The 21,334-nt window shown below is 35.7% G+C and overlaps 1 protein-coding gene across 2 annotated transcripts in view; it reads right to left on the bottom strand.

Annotated features, from left to right (window-relative positions):
- The window catches only part of ABI3BP (ABI family member 3 binding protein), a 254,121-nt gene that overhangs the window by 70,447 nt on the left and 162,340 nt on the right, over positions 1–21,334 (bottom strand). The window contains exons 31-42 of one of the 2 annotated variants that reach the window (XM_066240657.1): positions 18,825–18,884; positions 17,918–18,001; positions 16,609–16,668; positions 15,332–15,415; positions 14,617–14,676; positions 13,746–13,829; positions 12,382–12,438; positions 11,287–11,346; positions 6,848–6,904; positions 6,122–6,193; positions 5,434–5,481; positions 2,359–2,433 (exon numbers count right to left, since the gene is read on the bottom strand). In XM_066240657.1, the coding sequence (XP_066096754.1) occupies positions 2,359–2,433; positions 5,434–5,481; positions 6,122–6,193; positions 6,848–6,904; positions 11,287–11,346; positions 12,382–12,438; positions 13,746–13,829; positions 14,617–14,676; positions 15,332–15,415; positions 16,609–16,668; positions 17,918–18,001; positions 18,825–18,884 (801 nt within the window). The remainder of the gene's footprint in view (positions 1–2,358; positions 2,434–5,433; positions 5,482–6,121; positions 6,194–6,847; positions 6,905–11,286; positions 11,347–12,381; positions 12,439–13,745; positions 13,830–14,616; positions 14,677–15,331; positions 15,416–16,608; positions 16,669–17,917; positions 18,002–18,824; positions 18,885–21,334) is intronic. The other variant, XM_066240658.1, reaches the window with a different exon arrangement.

The raw sequence follows: 21,334 nt of genomic DNA, 5'->3' as shown, positions 1-21,334 counted from the left end.
TTAAGTAGCATGGAGAAAGCCAGCAGTATTGGGGTTGCAGCTGTCTTCTGCAGGAGACACTGAAAGTTGCTTCAGTTGGGACCGAATCAGGAATCTTGCTTGCTTATATGGTTTCAGATTTAGAGCAAAATACATTGAGCATATGAACCTATCCCCTCTGAAGCTGTATATCTTGTGGAAGAAGGTTGGCTAGTGGTCTAAATCAAATAAATTTGAAGTTTAAATATAGTACAATAATAGAAATTTAGAGTAAGCTGTTTATTTATTATTCTGTATTTTTATATGCAGAGAGTACAGCTCAAAAAGAAAATTATGAATGTTTTCCTTGTTACTTCATATCTTTCACTTTTAAAAATTTTACTAACCAGAAATTTATATTCCCAATGTCTTAACTCCCAGCACTTATTTTTCACCCCTACTCTTATTTTCCAACATTCTTAAAGCTTTCATGCTTTCTTATTTATTTCCATTTCTCCTTTCGTTTCATGCTTTATATTGAAATAAAAAGTTGCGAGCATCCTCATGATTTTATCTGCTGATTTATTTTTTAAAGTTAGACTTTAGTTTCTTATCCACAAATTTAATATACTTGCTTTGGTTTTTTGTTTTTATTCTATTCATTAATCATTAGTTATTTTCCACAATGGTTCTTATATATTAACATTTCACACGTATTTATTATTATTATTTAAAATTTCTCATTCTATCAAGGGATTTTTGCCTTAGTACCCTCATATACTTAAGTATCATATTCGTATTATTTTCATAGCAAAGTTTTAGTAATTAAATAACACATTTTTAAGTACATTAAAATAGATCTAAAAAACATTAGTTAGATGTGGAACACAGAAATGTCTTTTAAGGAATTTTCCTTTAAAGAAAAAAATAACAGCTAAAATTTCCCTCAGAATAAGACATTAAAGACCATAGACAAATACATTGCTTCTCTCTTTCAGTAGGGACACTCCAATATGATTAAAGGATTTGTGGTGGGAAGTTAACACTCCTACCTGCTAATGTTTTTCTTTCACCAGACCATTAGTAGTAGTGAGGTTTCCTTTAGGTGCACCTCATATACTTTTTGGAAGAAGACCATGTATAAATGATACATTTAAATTTAGGTGATGGGCCTAGACCCCAGGTCGGGTAACCTGCAGCTCGTGAGCCACATGAGGCTCTTTGGCCCTTTGAGTGTGGCTCTTCCACAGTGCGGGTGCTTCCTTGATCAGCAATGTACCTACCTATATTGTTTAAGTTAAAAAATTTTGGCCCTCAAAAGAAATTTCAATCGTTGTACTGTTGATATTTGGCTCTGTTGACTAATGAGTTTGCCAACCCCTGGCCTAGACTGTAATTTCCTTGGCAATGGAAGGGTTCCATTCTATTTTACAGTCCTAGTGTCTAGTGCATTGCCTGGCACATAGTAAGAATGCAAGAAATATTTGTTGAATGACTAACTGATTAAATGAATTAGATAAACAATCACTTGAGCATCAAGGGGTGATACAATTTAAAATTAGGAGGGAAGAGAGACAGGCGATCAGTTGCTCAATGACAAACGACTAGAATTACTAATAATATTCTGGGTAGATGCTTAGAGTAGGTACTAATGCTAGAATGTCCCATGATTAGTGACAGATGAATTGCAGAGACTAGAAGAGGAAGAGAGGTAAAAATCAGATATAAAACACTGAAAACCTGCCACAGATGTAAATTGAAAGGCGGAAAAACAATAAGCTTTATTTGAGGCATGTCAAGTTTATGGTAGTCTAAAATGGAGATTGGAGAAATTAGACAAGAGCTTGGTTAAGAATTTAGGGCTAATCATTCAAATGAGAACTTCTTGAACAGAATAAAAAATGGTTTATAATGTATCTTTTTGGGGTCCTTATGAAAATTTTATAGCAAAACAACCAAAGCAATATTATGTAATTTTTATGTTATAAGAGAGGAATTATGTTATCATCTTGACATTAATGTTAAATAAAATCTACTGAAAGGTAAAACAAAACAAAACAAAAAAACACCTAGGTAATTGGCAAAAGGAGGAACATTCAAAAATAATGGAAAGAGTAGAAATTTTCAAGTTGGGAGAGTGAAGAAAGTTGACAGGCTACTTTTTAAAGAAATTTCATTCTTCTCCATCTCCCGTTTAAAATCATGTAACAGTAGGGAAGCTCTCAAGAATAAGCTATTCTATAATAATATACATTTTAGTCTAAAAGTGTGTGTGAAAGTTTTATTAGGTTTCAAAGGAAGACTTGTTTCCCAAGGATTAAAAACCCAACTTGCTGTAATTCTACAGAATAATTTCACTAACATAAAACTTTTCAGGTCAGAATAAAAATATGTATTTACCTGGTTGTGTCTGTGGGACTCTTGGACGTGGCGATGTTTTTGGTTTGGGAGGAATGCGCAGTGTCTGCTTGGGAGCTAAAACAAAAGAAGACATAAGGTTTGGAGCTCTAGAGCTCTTAAAAAATCACAGCATTTAATAACCTCAAGGCTCTCAGAGATGTTTGTTGAGTGACTGGTGATGTAAATACACAGCAATCAATGCAATGAATGCTTCCAGAGAGCTACAAAGTATAGGAGGATAATTTTTCATTATAACAAAACAAGAAGGAACATTGAATGATATCCAAGATATTCAGCTAGACAATGAAACTGTTGGAATTCCAAAAAGATCTTCAAATACCTTTAAAACAGGTTAAAATTAATTTCATAATAACAAATATTTATTCTTAATACATGTACATACCATTTTATCAGATTATTCCAGAACAATACATATTTTGAGTATAAATAGATACAATTACTTCTATAAAAATAAAAGTCAGCATGCCATATTCCAAAATTACCTAGAAAATAAATGCATTGAATAGAATGTGTTGATGGAAAAAAATTAATCTTATTAAACCAAACAATTTTTATTTGTCATACTGAGAAAGAGAAATTGAACAGAAATTAAAAGGATAGGTTACTGAAGAATGTATTCCTTCGCTGGCAATTCCCAAAGGGGTTCTAGGACATTCAGTATAAAAACCAATTATTTCTTCACCAAGAAAATTAAAAGTGTATCCTGCTGGAGAAAAGATATTATCAAAACAGAACAGGGTTGCAGTTTGTGGAAACACCTCATGTGGTTGGAATAAAGTGTGTTTGGGATGAGAGAGGTAGAAAGAAACAAAATGTTTTTCAAGGTCACAGAGTTTCAAGCACCTTAGGAAAAGATTGCTGAAAATAAGAGCTATTAGATATTAAAAGTTTCTAAAGAGTCTGCAGAGACTTCCTCTTGATACTAAATAAAAATATGTAAGGCCTGCAATGGTTGGGGTGGAATCTTCTTACCTGTCGAGAGATGAACACCAAGATATGTTGGAGGTTATACTGCCTGAGAAGCCCGGAACCTGGGCATTTAGAGCTCTCTTTGCTAATCACTGGGTGACAGCGGCCAGATCTCCATCAAAAGTTACAGAAGGTTTAAAGAGTCCTTCCAACTCTAAAATTTTCTGATTTTAGAATTTCTTTTAGTTTTATGACTTTCTGACCCCAACATCCTTGCTTCCTACTGTCAGGAGATTTGTCCCCCCCCCCCGGGGTATAATAAAGATGGTGTGCAGCAGGTAAAGGCATATCATGGGGCAATGCCACAAAAATGATTCAGAAAGATAAAATTTACTAATAATATTCACAATTAAACATTTCAAAAATATTAATAATTACAGCTAATAAAACCAATAAATTTTGCAAAGTTAGAGATAACACAGATTCAGTTAATGCAGTCAATGCAGAATTTTGTTAATCATTAAACTGTAGAGTTTAACAGGCAATATTAATAAGGTATTTCTGAGGACAATAAGTAAAATTAATATCGACACGTCCTTTGGAAATAGAGTCAAATAAAAGAGTTCAATGGCAATCAAAACACAAGTTTGGGCTTATTTGTAATAAACTCCTATTCCAAGACAGCATATGGCTATTGAGAGGATTTTTCCTTGTAAGGAGAAGAATATTTAGTTATCCATGTTGATGACTTGCTCTTCTTCATTACTCAACAATCAAGTAAACCTTTTATGACTTGCCAAAGTAACCAGTTTAATTTCAGTTTCTCTAATTTGCACTTTAGTGAAATGGCCAAACCAATGCAAGACGGAGTGAAAAGAAGTCAAGGACCTTAATGAAAAGATGACTGGCCAGTTATACCTTTTCATATGGATTGCACAGGAGAGCCTGTTTCTGTTCATCTCAAACACAAATTAGATATTTTGAAATACTTTCTTCGACATGACCATATAATTTGTAAAACTAGTCAAGGTGATAAAATATTTCAATTAGGATATATATTTATATTTCAATGGAATATACATGATCTTCTCCAGAAACATGACTATTTTTCTATATTAAAGACTTGCACAGCAGCTGAGAGGTGTTTTTTTTTTTGGCCATATTCTAAAGAATATTCACACTTCCCCATGACTGGCTACAGATGATGGACAGAAGAAGTAAGGCAGCAAGGACTGTGAGCCAAGGGATTAAGGCAGGGCTTTTGATATCAAGTAGTGCCCATCTTGTCTTTCCATTCTTATTCTCCGCGAGCACTCACCTTCTACGTGAAATACAAAATAATGTATTTACCCGGTTCAATCTGAGGCTCATTTGGGGTGGGCAGGATTATAGTTTGGGAAGACAGAGTTGATGCTTCTATGATAATTATAAAAGAATAACCCCAGTCACCATGGTGCTTCACACACCTTGAGTATAGATGACAGAAATGAAGATAACAAGTAGATCTTTTTTTAAAAAAGAAAGAAAATGAAAAATTTGCAGCAAAATAACATTCTTTCTTCTATATAATACATTTAGTTTAAAAAATGCCTGTCAAAGTAAGCAATGTCCTTATTTTTTTTAAATCTTTACTTCACCCTAGTACCTCCTCAACAGTGCTAGAAAGATATAGTCAATAATAACCATAAATAAAAAAAACTTTAAAAAAAGTGTTAAAGCATAAGCCAATTCAAGAAGCATTGAATTTCACTTAAATAATGGAGAAAACATCAAATATATAAATGAATGTGACAGAATGAGTGTTAGTGGAAAGTAGGTTGCCAGAGTAGAAGGTATGAATGAATCATTATACAAAAAATATTGTATGAAATATTCAACACAACATCAAGCTGGCAGAATATGTAGGGTTAGGAAAAGGGTGCTTTAGATTGGACAGTTTTGTTGACTTAAGTAGAGAAAGAGACCAGGTCCAGATACAAAACTGAATGGAAGAAGAGACTCCTTGAACAATGGTTATGATTAGAAAGAAAATTAACTGCTGTGACAAAAAAATGATGTTGCAACATGAATTTACAATGTGAGAGAACCTGAGGTTCTCAGATGATGATGACAATAAGGACAGATGCTGCTGACATGTGTCATTACCTAGTGAAGTCTCAGGTGGTTCAGACTCATTTGTAATAGATTCCACCACTGTATCAAAACAAAGGAGAACAGTTTTAAAATTTGTAAGATGTCAAGCTACAGTCAAGTATTTTTATTTAACATCAACCCAACTCATTCTCTTAAGGGTTTGCATCATTTTTTTTTTTCAGATAGGATGAGGCATTTAGACAAGAATAAAAGAGAACCAAGAATAAAAATTCTATCCTACAAAAGAACCCTCCATCTAATATTTCTGTTTTAACTGTCATTAACTGTAGAGAAACATAAATTTCTTTTTTTATAAAAGATGTTATTTATTGATTTTATAGAGAGAGGAGAGGGTGGGGAGTGAGAAGTATCAACTCATAGTTGCTTCACTTTAGTTGTTCATTGATTGTTTGTTGTATGTGCCTTGACCGGGCAAGCCCAGGGCCTTGAACCAGTGACCTCAGCATTTCAGGTCAATACTCTATTCACTGAGCCACCATGGGCCATGCTGAAATTTATTTCTTTATTTAAAGAGATAATTATTATTTTTAAAAATCCAATAATTTGGGGACCCATAGCTCTTAAAATCTATTCAATTCTATAGGTGCCACAGCTTGAACTTTCTTATTCCATAAACATAATATATAGCAATTAAAAATTTGTTGCATTAAATGAATCAAAGCATGAAAACCTTTACCACCTTCAGTCTTTGGCTCCTCTGGCCTGAGTGGTGCTTGGTCAGTGGGATATACATAATCTGTTTCAGCTGAGGCTAGGGAGAAAACAGGGAACGTCTGGTTAATGGTGGGCAGCCCTTACCACTCTGTAATGGAATACTGTTTAATTTGAGAACAGATTAGTTATTTTAAGTAAATACATTCTTGAGTAAAATATCTAGGTGATTTATGAAGATGAATACAATTTAAGATGGCGGAAATAAAAACAGGTAATATGCTATGTGGGAAAACACACACACACACACACAAAATAACTGGTTTAGTCTATAGAAATTTCTACCTGAAGCAAGCAGATCATTTCACTTCCTTACATTTAAAAAAAGGGATTCTAGTAAGAAAAAGACAGAGTGAGTCTTTGGAAAGCATGGAGATGAATACTACAAATGACATTAAAATGAAAAATAGCATGTACATGTTCATATTGAAAGAGTGGCCAGAACATGAAAATATTAAGATGCATTCAGACTGATAAAAACTAAATAAGAAAATAGTGAAACTTGCACAGCAATATAGCAGATACTAGCATCATATGCTGTATATATTTGACTCTCAAGATTTACTGGATGAGCACAAGACGTGAGAAGCTATGAAATGTCACAAAGCATGAGGGCATTCAAAGAGGACTTCCACAGTGAGTTAGAAAAAGCACATATACCTGACTTCCCATTAGGAAGTATTTTTACCTATACCTTTCTCTGATGATTCAATGCTAAATGTAACAGATTCAGATTCCAGGACTTCAGAAACTAGCAAACAAACAAACAAACAAACAAACAAAAACAAAACAAAAACCCACAATGATACAATTGATCAAGGGTGGGTTGCTATAAGCTTTGAACAAAAGAATACAAACTAAGTATTTAGAAAAGTGCCTTGTACCTATAACTGATAAATGCTAGCCGATGATAATATATTTTTGTTAACAATAGAAGAAGCTCTAATAACTGAATGAACTCATAATTTTATAAGTGTTGTAGATAACCAATAGCAACTTTACCTTGTACTGTCAATATGAGTACAAAATGCCATTACTTAATTAAAAGAGGCACGAAAAAGATAAAAAAGATTACAATCCTATGCTACAATCAATCAATCAATCAATCAATCAATTAATAAAATCCAATGTTTCAAAATAAATGTTAGAGTGTAGCAACAGCATTGCTAAGAATAATTTATAATTTTGTTTTTAATTTTGAAGGCCAATATGTTCGTGTTCATATTGTATAAGGTAAAATATTTTATTTTTAGTGAAGGGAGTACTTTCTTCTTCCTTGATGGTCACAATTGAACTAGCATTCTTTTCATTTGGCAGAACACCGATTGTGCTTACTACTAAATAGTACCACAAATTCATAACTGTTAGTAAAAAGTAAAGATAAAGAATAAAATCAGTTCTTCTAAGTTTTCTGTTAACTACTTAATCAGATACATGATTACTATCTAAAATGAAACAGAATAAAGAATGAAATGAAGATAAGTTTTTCTATAATATTGAGTAATACAATTAATATAAACAGAATACATTACTAATTTAACACTTACTAATATGCAATCATGGAAAGGGCATTGTATAATATAGAGAAAGAGTTGTTAAATGTGTATTCTTTTGTGTTTTTATATTTGGAAATACAACACTTGGAGTTTGTCCCTTGAAGCTCAGTGTACGCAGACAGATAAAACAATCTATTTATATTTACCAGATTGACTCTGTGTCATTTCTAGGCTTGGTAATGTCGCTGGTCTCAAAATAAGAGTTTGCAGTTCAGTGGGAGCTGAAAAGAGGGTCTAAGTTGTCAGTAACGTATAATTTATTTTATAGGCTTTAGATAAAGCAATGAATTGAAATACATAGGCCCTCAAAATAGCAAGATGGGCCCTGGCCGGTTGGCTCAGTGGTAGAGCATCGGCCTGGCGTGCAGAAGTCCCGGGTTCGATTCCCGGCCAGGGCACACAGGAGAAGTGCCCATTTGCTTCTCTACCCCTCCCCCTCTCCTTCCTCTCTGTCTCTCTCTTCCCTTCCCACAGCCGAGCCTCCATTGGAGCAAAGATGGCCCGGGCGCTGGGGATGGCTCCTTGGCCTCTGCCCCAGGCGCTAGAGTGGCTCTGGTCACAACAGAGCGATGCCCTGGAGGGGCAGAGCATTGCCCCCTGGTGGGCAGAGCGTGGCCCCCTGGTGGGCATGCCGGGTGGATCCCGGTCCGGCACATGCGGGAGTCTGTCTGACTGTCTCTCCCCGTTTCTAGCTTCAGAAAATACACACACACAAAAAAAATAGCAAGATGATGGTGAGTTAATGCAGAGTAGGCATTATTTAAAGCAGAAATTGGCAAACTATGGCTCTCCTGCTGTTTGGCCCGTGAGCGTAAAACGTTTTCTACATTGTTAAATGATGGGAAAATACTTAAGAGTAATATTTCATAACATGTAAAAATGGTATGAAATTCAAATAAAGTTTTATTGGTGCAAACACACATCCACAAATAATTCAAGGCATATTTGCATGTCATTGACATATTGGCTTTGGTTGGCTTCAGGCTACAGTTCCAGAGTTGAGTAATGTGACAGAGACTGAGTGGTCTGCAAAGTCTAAAATATTCCCTAATTCTTCACATAAATTTTACTGACCTCTGATCTTAAACAGTCGTCTAGAAAAGCAAGATTCTATTTCAAAAAATTAGATTCTCATTGATTATTGCACCTGAATCTGAATTTCCACAAGGGCTTTTAAGAGCTCCCTATAGCTGATTTCTTGAGAGCATCATTAACAAAATGTTTACTTTCATCTAGAAGTGTTTCGTTCTATGTTCCAGTTTGACTCCCCTCTCTGGTATTCTCAATAGGGGTCAAGACTTTTTGTTTTATTTTTTCCTGTTCACGCCCTTCCATCTACTAATTCAAATCCTGAAATTATTTTGAAGTTCGATTATTTTCTAACAGCCCACATAGATCCTTGACTCCTTTAAATATTTTCTCTTTATATTTTTTACCACTCAATTATACAGGTTGCTTTTGTATAAGCAAATTGTCTTATATCTAAGACAAAACTCAAGAACTGATTTTTTTTCACAATTATATTGTTATCTGTTCAAAAGTAAAACAAACCCTTAATTTTGATCTCCATCTCTGTTCAGCATCCCACCCCATCCCACTCAACTGCAAATATAGTGCCGGAAAGACAGAGAGCAAGGAAGTATTTGTTTACATAAACCAAAGAAACAACACTTTTTAAAAAGAGATGAATACAATGGAATAATAAGGGAATTGTGTAAGATGCATCTATTGTCAGAGACAATCCTTATGCAGGGCACAGGGTGAGTTTGACTACCATATAGATCTCTCCTCAACCACGAGCCTCCTGGTCAAACCTGCAGTTGTAGACATGCTAACTACCATTTGTGCTTTTGCCTCAGAGGGCACAGAGTTGAGAAGTACATGTTAGCAAGCCACAGAAGGGGAGCAATTTGATTTTCAGACTCTTCATTGAATCATATAATAAAATTATAAAGGGGATTTTATGCCAGAGAGATTTCCTTAACTGGATCCAAGGACATTAACATTGTTAAAACACTACCAGTTGTTAAAAACAATAGGTAACACTTGAAGTAAGAATTCTGACTATTTATACAATGAAGTATGAAACGGAATGACAACAGCAGTCTAAGAAAGCAAGAGCAACTCTGGCCATGACAGTGATGGAGTGGGTTTTAATGAGCAAGAAAGTATGTAATGAGGTCATAAAATTGTTACCTAATGTTCCTGGAACATAAGAACTATGAATAACAGGTTCAAAGCCTGTAGTAGGAACCAACCAAAAGCAACAATATGAAAATGAGAAAGTTTAAACACACATAGTCTTAATTTTTCTTTCAAACATTAGTTTCAAATGACAAACAATTTTTTTACACTTTTGAATGAACAGGAAGTGAATAGTGTCTTTTCAAAAATTTGGTCAAACTAGCTAGGAATAATTCATTTCAGAAGGTAGTGACAACATTTGAACTCTGTTAAGCATCTTATTAAGAACAGCATGTGGTTTTCCAAGGTGTTTGATTTTCTGACTCTAACTAATATGAAAGCTTGCTTTGAAAAATTTGTTTGGGGTGTGAATTATGGAGTCATTGTGATGTCTTAGGAGCTGAAGGAAGACATTTTGGATTGCTCTAGTGAAGGCAGTTTGGGAAATAAGGCTCTTGATTTTCTAAAATATGCTATATTTCTTTGATATTTTAGAAATATAATTTTTAAGGTTGAAATAATTCCTCCTATTTTGTTAATTTTTTATCACTAAAGATTCTTGAGAGATAAAACACATAAAATTAAGGAGTGAAGAATTTTATATATCTCTAAGTTCAAAAAGAAAAGGTAAGTACTATTGCCAAACTGTAGGTCTTAGAGTCACACCATAAAATTTATATATGCCAAGGCAGGCCCTGACCAGTTGGCTCAGTGGTAGAGTGTTGGCTCAATGTGTGGAAGTCCCAGGTTCGATTCTTGGCCAGGGCACACAGGAGAAGCACCCATCTGCCCCCTACCCTTTCTCTCTATCTCTCTTTTTCCCTCTGGCAGCCAAGTCTCCATTGGAGCAAAGTTGGCCCTGGGCACTGAGGATGGCTCCATGGCCTCTGCCTCAGGTGCTAGAATGGCTCTGGTTGCAACAGAGCGACACCCCAGATGGGCAGAGCATCGCCCCCTAGTGGGCATGCCGGGTGGATTCTGATTGGACATATGCAGGAGTCTGTCTCTCTGCCTCCCTGCTCCTCATTTCATAAAAATAGAGAAAAAAAATGTCAAAGAAATCATAACACTGTTAATTGCTATGTTTATGTTTAATTGGTCTAGAGAAGATATAGACATTATCTACTGCATTTGAAACTCAGCACTGTTTAGATGAAAGTACATGACAAAAACTCAAATAACACAGATACTCTGATCTAGGTTCATGCATAGCTTTTAAAATAGGTAACTTCTTTTAGAAATACAATACTCTTAAGAAGAAGAAAAATATGGTTAAAAGACAGCAGTGGATGACAAGACAGTCCTTTGAAGCTGATGACAATGTGATTATGATGACAATGAAATGCATTGACAATGAGCAGAAAAATTGATGAGAAACATAGAATATCATTACCTAATGTTGTTTCTGGAGCCTTGATTCTAAGAGTGACAGGTTCAAGGACTGTAGGAAAAACTGACCAAAAATAATAAGATAAGTGAAAGAAATTTTAAAATTCACTTTACTAATTTTGGAAGTAATTTTTTTAAGCTTCAGAACCAAGAGAAAAGAAAGACTTGTTCTTCGCAGATTTGACCAAACAGCCAAGTATTCATTAATCTAATAAGAGAGACATAGCATTGCACTCTGCTAAATACTGCGGTTAACAAGAAGTTCTCGGCGTTTGATTATATGACTCTTGCTAATATGGAAGACTCTGCTGCACAGTTTTTTTTTATTTTACTCATTTGTATGATACATATACTTTTCTAACTCTACTGGAAAAAGCATTCATCAGTTCACTTGCCCTCTGTACAAGTTGAAATAAATATTTACTGTTCTAGCTGAGTACTTAAATAATCACAATACAATAATGAGCTCATACGTTTGGAAACATAAGGATTAATACATAATGAATGGTCTGGGTTTATCAAACTGGTTCGTAATTCAATGAAAGTTAAGAAATATTTTAAAACCCTATTAGAAAAGGAGAGTCAGCCTACTTTCTCATGTAAGCCTATCATTTAAACTTTCAAGACAGCACATTTAAAATTTTGACAATGAACAAAAACATTATTCATTGAAATAATATACCCACCAATATAATCACACAGATCCTAATACAATAAAATACAACAAAAAGTTATACGAGCAAAGAAATATGGTATTTTTTTTACAACTGATGAGACATAAGCAGTGTAAGTAAGGGATGGATGGAAATTCATGCATGAAATGAAGCTTAAAATAGTCAATGTTGTTTAAACAAAGGCACATGGTAATGTGACACAACACTGAGAAGTTTCATAGCACATCCTAAAATTAGTTAATGCAGAGTTGTTTGAAATTCAACAGATAATGACATAGAGCTTAGTGTAATTTCAAGATAAAGACTGTAATGGATTCACAACAGAGGATGTTGAGATGGTTTTTAAGATGCAGGAGAACCTGTAGCTACAATGGAATGACAATGAGTAGGAAAAGTACTGTTTGAAAGACACATCGTCTCATTACCTATGATTTCTGAACCTTTGGTTCTAGGAGTACCAGGCTCAAGATCTGTAATAGGAACTAATCAAAAGCAATGAAATAAGCACTGTGAAAATCAGCAAATTAAATCTTACAAGTTTAATATTGCTTCAATAGGTATACAGCAGTAAATACTTGTTATTTAAAGGTCTGGTCACCCTATAGCCAGGTAAATGTCTTTTTATGAGATGGTAAGCCAATCTGGTAAGTATCTCAATAAAACCAACACAATACTTCTAAGAACCTAATTCTAACTATTATAGAAGACTGCCCTTGGAAACTTATTTAAATATTTTACTAAATATATAGTTAGGTAACTATTCTGGTAATTGTTGGTTTATCTGTGGAAGCTTTCAGGAAAGAGCATATGTAAATAATCATGGATATGATAAATAGCACTTATGTTTAAACAGAGGCATAGCAAAGATTAAAGCAAAGTGAAACATGTTTATCATGTTGAGAATTCATATTTGGAAATAGTCTGAAACCTCAGTGAAGGCAAAGACCCTCAACAAATTAGGGTAAGAACCATTCACTCAGTTTGTGGTGCCCAGCAGAGCACCCCTCTGATTACAAAAACGTGGTATCCTGTATAGGTAGGAAAGACCACCGATGCTTTTAGGGTCAGAGCCAAACTTCCGAGTCATACATTCAAGGATTTTTCTTGACCTGCTCTTATGAACCCTTCCAAACACAGCACTGCTATCATCACTTAGAAGCTGAACCCCACCCCTTTTATGCAGAAACCTATGCCCGCTGGTTGGCATCTATACCCTTTCTTTCTGCCTCTGTTCATTTTCATGATTTTAAGACCCAACTTCTTTCCAACTCCTTCCTCCTGTCCTTTTCAAACTCTCTCTCTAAGCTCCTGCAAAAAAACAAGCTAGATTTTCATAGACATGCTGCCTTGGTCCAATCTTTGAGTGTTTCATATCGGGACAGGTTTTGACTTTGGCTAGATTGCAGATTGAGAAGTAAAAGCAAGCTGCCTACTTTCGTGATATTCTTCCCACAACTGTGGATGTGGCTGCGCAGGGGGATGCAAGGCTCTTAAAATTTGCTTCTTGAATTAAGAATGCTTGGTTCTGCTTAAGATATTTTATACTTAATAGAAGAGTATTATGACATTAGGAAAAGTAAATAAAATACTTATTAAAAGAGATCTCTATGCCGAAAGCACAAGGAATTCAGCTGCCACACAGGTCTCCTCCAACCACGATTTCCTTTGCTAACTCAACAGCGGGGGCAGCAGCAGACCATCTTGTGTCTTTACCCACAGAGGACTTACATTAACCCCAGACTCCCCTAAGCTGCTAGCATCAGTCCCTTAACCCCAAACCCACATTTACCCAGTTTTGTTTGAGGTGCCTCAGTAGCTGGTTTGGTTTTAGGTTTGGGACGTGGACGACGGGTTCGTTTTGATGGTTTAGGAGCTGAAGAAAGAAAAGCTTCAGTTACTACAGAGTCTGTAGTTCATAAGCTAGGGAGAGCATGACCCATGGCTCTATATTTCCTAAAGCTTATTGGATTTCCTTATATTTTAGGAAATGTGTCTTTTTAACTTTTTAATGTAAACTTTCACCTCTATTATTAAATAGCATGTCTTCTTTCACAATGGAAAGTTCATTGGAAATGAGTTATAGATAAAATTAACCTATTAATTCCAGAAGTCAAGAATCATTCTTAGGGATCTTCTGCTGAATAAAAAGGGTAAGAATCATGGCTAAATTGTTATTGTGGTGGTGATATCACATTCAGACTTTGATAGTTTACAAAATCAGACCACATAATTAACTAAAATGTCAATCCAAGAACTAACTATCACATAGTTAAAAAAAAAAAAAAAGGTATAACTTTAGGTCCACAAAGAAATTTCTGGACACTGTAACAGTTGTCAGAATCAAGAGAATTTCTTTGTAAACCCAGCTTTAACAAAACATTGGTTAAAAAAACATAGAAAATGACAAAACAATTTCAGATGGCTGTATGCATAAAAGATGACTTGAGTTAGGTTCATGCATGGCTCTCCCAAAAGCAAGGGATAACTTGTTTTAGTCAGAATTTTCAGTATTTTAATGATGAAGACTATAACAGAGTGACAACTAAGGATGACGATGTAGCCTTAAGAAGCAAAAAACCTGTAGCTATGATGCTGATGGAATGAGTTTGACAATCTGTCAATGAAATGGAAAAGCTCTGAGGATCACAATGTATTATTACCTTGTGTTGTCACCCAAGCCTCAGTTCTGAATGTAACAGGTTCAAAGTCTGCAGTAGAAACTGACCAAAAATATTAAAAACAAACCAAATGATTTTTTTTAAATGAAAGAAAATACAAACACTTACTTTAATGAATCTTGCTGGTATAATTTCTGAAACTATATAACAATTTTTAAAAACTGTTAAACTAGAAAAGAATATAGTTTATTTTCTAAAATTTGGTCATACTTAAGTTAGGTGCTTATTTCCCTAGTCCTCCTCCTTTGACTATCTGATTCTAATAATAAGCCAAAGTGGAATGTGTGGGTATTGCTAAGAACTAGTCTTTGGAAAGACACTGAGGTCTCAGAATGATGAATCGAATAGGGTATCCCTCTATTCTAAGCAAAGAAACATGCTTTCATGTGCAAAGAGCTTGCTGTTTACTGGATCTATTCTCAACTGCTCTGTCAGGTGCCTAAGCATTACGACCATAAAAGTCCATGGACTGATCTAGACCCCAAAAAGCTTTACCACATTGAAATCAGGCATCCTCTACTTTTCCATGTCATATAGTGATTTCAAGGCTCTACTCTTTCATTTTTTAAACAAATTTGTATTAAATGTATTGGGCCAGTCCACTCTTTCTTAATCTATATTTCCCTGCTCCAAACATTACTCCTGAGACTCTGCTGGGTTTGGGTGCTGGGACTCTATACCAGGAACACATGTTTACCTGGTTTAAACTCAGGTGTTTCAGGACGTGGTGTAGTTTTTGGTCTGGGACATGGACGGCGTGTCCGTTGTGATGGTTTGGAAGCTGAAGGAAGAAATTCTTGGGTTACTCCATTATCTATGGTTCTGGAAGCTACTGGAGGTCAAAACACAACTCTAGAATTTTCACAACTTGTTAGGTATTTGCCTTTATTATTTGAGATTTTTCTCACATACATGCCTTTTATATCCTTATAATCATAGAGGATTCTTTGAAAATAGTTTTTAATTAAATTTTAGTAATTATAATCAAAGTTTCATAGGGCTGCTTGATTGGGTAACAAAAGGTTAAGAACTGTTGCTAAATCTTAATGGATAATGAAAGTCATTCTAAATAAAAATTTATAAGTTAACCTCTCAATTTTGAGCATAGTTTCTACATAAAAAATAAGTTATAGGGCCCTGGCCGGTTTGCTCAGTGGTAGAGCGTTGGCCTGGCATGCAGGAGTCCCAGGTTCAATTCCCGGCCAGGACACACAGGAGACGCGCCCATCTGCTTCTCCACCCCTCCCCCTCTCCTTCCTCTCTGTCTCTCTCTTCCCCTCCCGCAGCCAAGGCTCCATTGGAGCAAAGATGGCCCGGGCACTGAGGATGGCTCTGTGGCCTCTGCCTCAGGCGCTAGGATGGCTCTGGATGCAACAGAGTGATGCCCCAAAGGGGCAGAGCATCACCCTCTGGTGGGCATCCCGGGTGGATCCCAATCGGGCACATACTGGAGTCTGTCTGACTGCCTCCCTGTTTCCAGCTTCGGAAAAATGCAAAAAAAAAAAAAAAAAGAAAAAAGAAAAAAGAAAAAAGAAAGTTATAGCATTACCTCTATAGAAACAAAACAACTAAATACTATGCAAAAAATAAAAAAAAGTAGAAATGTAGATGTGCAATAATGGATCCTCTTGACTCTATGATGGACATTAATGGCTTTGCCTGTCCGGATAAGAGGTAGAGGGATGCAATATGTCTGAAAGCCAGTTTCACTACAAACACAGCTTAAATAAAACAAAGAATGAGATGACATAACTTTAAATAGGTTATCCGGCAAACGAATGTCCTAATGTGGTTCATACATGACTGGTTCTATTAAAAACAAAAAGTAATTTGTTTTAACAGTTTTCATAATTTTAAGAAGAATGTAAATGAATGATCACAAAGAATGACCCAATTGTCACACGAAGCAAGATGAAATTCTGGATTTTACAATGATTAGGATAAGGCTTATTGAAAACACAGGGTTATCATTACCTAATGTTGTTCCTGGACCCTCTGGCCTAAGAGTGAGAGGTTCAAGGACTGTAGCAGGAACTGACCAAAAAAATACAGTAAATGAAAGAGATTTTAAAATATAAATACATGAAAAATTAGAACATTCGCATCCAAACAATTTTACTTATATACAGTTCTACAGAAACAAAGAAAAAGAAATCACTGAGAAAAAGAGTAGGTGTTTGCTTTGAAGATTTGGCCAAATTCACAGTCAGTGTTAGGATTAGCCTTTGAGATATCATAGTATCTTAAATATGTCAACATAAAATTCTTGTAGGTTTTAATTAATAAATTTTAACTTGCATGGAAAACTAAGTGTCTTATGAAAGAACCTGTTTATTAAAAATATGATCAACCGGTACTTCTTATGAAAGCTGAACTTAAATACTACATTTAAGTCAACATGAATAAATAGACATTATATAAGTTTGAAAGAGACATAAAAATTAATCACTGAAGTGGATTATGTTGAATTCATTAAGAACAAATCATGGCACATAAGAACAGAAGATAGTCACTTAGTCCATAATACTCTTAGAGCATACATCTGGCATAAACCCAGAAAAAGTGGAGAGACAATTGATGTCTCTGTATCAAATCTAAGCTCTCAAATCAGGTCCTCAAAATCTTTTCAACTCTGTCATGATGGACACCTCCAAATGTAGCATCATCAACCACCACGTTTTGATTACCTAGAAGTAGGCCAGTCTGTTCCAGGCAGAATGGACTGTATTTATGGCTGACCCAACCCCTATCCCATCTAAATATCCAGTCCTTCTGTTTGTTTACTTTTCCCTCCATTCATTTAGATCCTGTAGTGGGTACAAGGTCCAAGTCCAATCCTCCTTGATCTTTTTCTTTGCAAGATCGATATTTAATGTTTGTATCATGCAAACATGTACTCAATTTTACTGTTTTAGAAATAAAATAGGCCTCCTACAGCTGACATATCACCCACGGTTGGTAATATTGGTCCAGGCACATGCAAAGGACTTACAATTTGTTTATTTTCTTAAACTGAATATTTTGATTCTACTAAAGAAGTTTTAAGATTTATCTCAAAGTTAGAAATGTACTCAATGCGTATCGATTCTCACATAGAAATAATAAGGTATTCTGGCACCCTCAGTATCTCACACAATCATATTCTCCTTGACCTTTGGGAAGGGGGAACATTACTGACTATGCCTCATGACCTCACACTTAGAGAAAATGAAAATTTGGTGCTACTTTGGGTCCTCACTAGGTCATTGTGGCTCATTCTTAAACCAAGGAATCACACATTTACCCAGTTTGGTCTGAGGTACTTGAAGGCTCGGTGTGATTTTAGGTCTGGAATGTGGATGAGAGGGTCTTTTTGATGCTTTGGTAGCTGAAGAAAAAAAAGCCTTGTGTTACTTATGGCCCTTGATACTAAAGAGAGATTATTCCAAAACTTGTTAGATTTCCTACAGTTTCATGAAGTTTTGTAATTTAAAATATGTACTTATTTTATGCCACTGTGTCTTTTTTTTTATCATTGAGGATACTTTGGGGGAAAACTCATATATATAGTTAAACCACTCATTCAAGTTATGATGATTAGCACTTGGAATCAGATAAGCATTTTCTTATTGGGAACCTAATGATTGAGAAGAAGAGTGCTCAAGTCTTGTGCAAGGGGAGGAGAAGTCAGGGTCAGATTAAGAAAGAAGCTTGTAATTTAAAATTTTAGATTTGGGTAATTACTTATTTGTCAAATTAGTAATAAAACACACGAATACTTAAAGCACCAAGAAAGAAACAACATAACATGCAAATAGCTTTTTAAAAGTCTAGAAACCCAGACGTGCAAAAGAACGTAAGAGTGACTGATTTTGAAAATCAGCCTAGATTAGAAATAGATCTCAATTTGTTTTAAACTCAGCTTTAATGCAGAACCTTATTCAAAGAAGCACAAGATAGCATGACAATTCCCAATGCACCACATGGCAGGTAAACGTTTTGGACTAAGCTTAGGCCTGCTTTCGTAAAAACGAAGGAAACTTATTTTTAAGAGGCTTCAGTATTCTTCAGATGAAGGAAGTAATTGAATAGCAATAGATGATGATGATGGCTGTCTCATAAAGAAGGAGAAGCTGTGTTATGGGAATGGAGACTGAATGGATTGTACATTGAGAAGCAAAAGCACTTAGCAAATGGTGCAGGGTCATTACCTAATGTTGTCCCAGAGGTCTCAGTTGTAAAAGTAACAGGTTCAAGATCTGTAACAGGAACTGAAGCAATAAAAGAGTTTTTAAAAAGATGTACCAAGAGTTACAACATTTACTTCGAAATGAATCTTGCCAATGTACTATCGCCTCTAGAATAATTTATTTTTTAAATTTCTGGATGGAGTGAGTTATTGGACTGAACTGTGTGTCTCTAAAATTCATATGATGCCTTAACTCCCAATGTAACTGTATTTGGAGATGGGGTCTTTCAAAAGGTAATTAAGGTTAAATGAGGTGTTAAAGGTAGAGCTCTAACCCAATAGGACTAATGTCCTTATGAGAAGAGGGAGGTAGATAAGAGACCCTTGTGCACAAATAAAAGACCCTGTGAGGACATAGCAGGATGGCGACCATCTGCAAGCCAAGGGGAGAGGCCTTAGAAGAAATTAAACCTGCTGACATCTTCCTCTGAGAATTCCAGCCTGCACAGTTGTAAGAAATACATTTCTGTTGTTAAAGTGACCGAGTCTATAGTATTTTGCTATGGCTACTCTAGCAAACTAATACAAAGAAAAATCAATTGTTTTGTCCAGATTTGGCCAAACTATAGCTAAGAAGTTCACCTCATGAGATAGTCATTACTTTATTTATTTATTTTTAAAAAGATTTTATTTATTTATTTATTTAAACAGAGAAAGGGATAGATAGGGACAGACAGGAACTCAGAGAGATGAGAAGCATCAATCATCAGTTTTTCATTGTGGCACCTTAGTTGTTCATTGATTGCTTTCTCATATGTGCCTTGACCTACAGCAGACCAAGTAACCCCTTGCTCAAGCCAGTGACCTTAGGTCCAAGTTGGTGAGCTTTGCTCAAACCAGATGAGCCCACGCTCAAGCTGGTGACCTCAGGGTCTCAAACCTGGGTCCTCCGCATCCCAGTTTGATGCTCTATCCACTGCGCCACCGCCTGGTCAGGCGGTAGTCATTACTTTTGATCACTGTTTAGCACCTGTCCACTCGTAAGACAGGGGAAATTTGATTTGGTGTGGAAATAAGAGATTTCTGATGCTCATAAAAACAATATCAACCTCCTTGAACTTCCTATGTTGTCATCCAAATGCAGAATTACCAACAAAAATATTTGACTAACATTAGAAGCAGGATCTCTTCTCCTCTGGTTGCCTCCTACATATATCCTATTTTTTCATCTTTGTTCACTCTCACCTCTTCATTTGTGTAAATTCTGATGTGACATCAAGGTCCAAAGTCTGTCCCTACTCTACTGAAGCCCAACTGAATTTTTTACTTCTTTAAAACCTTATCTGATGCATCTAACACTTAATATTTATGTAACCAAAGAAAATCTTGATTTTGCAAAAACATCCTGCCTTATATTTATTCTCCAGGTTTTGTATGCAGGAAAAAGTTTTGTGCTCAATTAGCCTGCAGACTGAGAAGTAAAACATGTTTCCTAGTATGAAGAGTTAGAGGGGCAATTATGTGTCTTCAAAACATACACTTCTTGCCAATCCTGAAAAGGAAAGGAATCTTCATGATTCCCTCATGAGGAGGTATGCGGGTTTACATTCTCGATCAGTGACTGGCTCCTAGGCTCTTTAAACCAAGGACTCAGCTTCTAGCTGGTATAATTTCAGGTGCATCTGGACATGGAGTTGTTTTAAGTTTGTGTTGTGAATGACATGTTCATTGGGATGTTTTTGGAAGTGGGAAAAGAAAACATTTAGTTAACGTTTATGGTTTTGTAAATTATAGGGTTAAAAAAAATCTTTAAATTCTCCTAAACTTGATAGATTTTCTTGAGTTTCAGGAAATAGATCTTTGTAGTGTGAAAAATGTGCTCCTACTATATTGTATCTTCTTTTGTTATTGAAGATATTGGGGGGATTAACATAAAAATGAAGTTATTATTCAGAGGTGCATATTGATTTTTTCATATTATCTCAGAGTTCCCTGACTGCATTAGAAAGGTTAAGAATCACTTCTAGCCTGACCAGGCGGTGGTGCAGTCGATAGAGCGTCGTTCTGGGATGCAGAGGACCCAGGTTTGAAACCCCGAGGTTGCCAGCTTGAGCGTGGACTCATCTGGTTTGGGCAAGGCTCACCAGCTCGAGCCAAAGGTCACTGGCTTGAGCAAGCGGTCACTCGGTCTGCTATAGTTCCCTGGTCAAGTCAAGGCATGTATGAGAAAGCAATCAGTGAATAACTAAGGTGCCACAATGAAGAACTGATGCTTCTCATCTCTCTCCCTTTTGGTCTGTCTGCCCCTATCTGTCCCTCTCTCTGTATCTCTCTGTCTCTGTCACAAACAAACAAACAAACAAAACCCACTTTTAAACTATGGTGGAAAGTAAGGGAGAATCAGATTAACCCTAAGAATAGGGCTTGCTATTTAAACTTATTGGCCTTGATAACAGTATCTGTTAGACGATTCACTGAAAACATATTACCAAAATGTTAACAAAACAACAACAAAAGAAAACAGGCAGATAA

This window comes from Saccopteryx bilineata, chromosome 8 (genome assembly GCF_036850765.1).
Source record: "Saccopteryx bilineata isolate mSacBil1 chromosome 8, mSacBil1_pri_phased_curated, whole genome shotgun sequence".
NCBI lineage: Eukaryota > Metazoa > Chordata > Mammalia > Chiroptera > Emballonuridae > Saccopteryx > Saccopteryx bilineata.
Note: the sequence above shows the minus strand (reverse complement) of the source record. Positions and strands in the feature narration are given on the sequence as shown.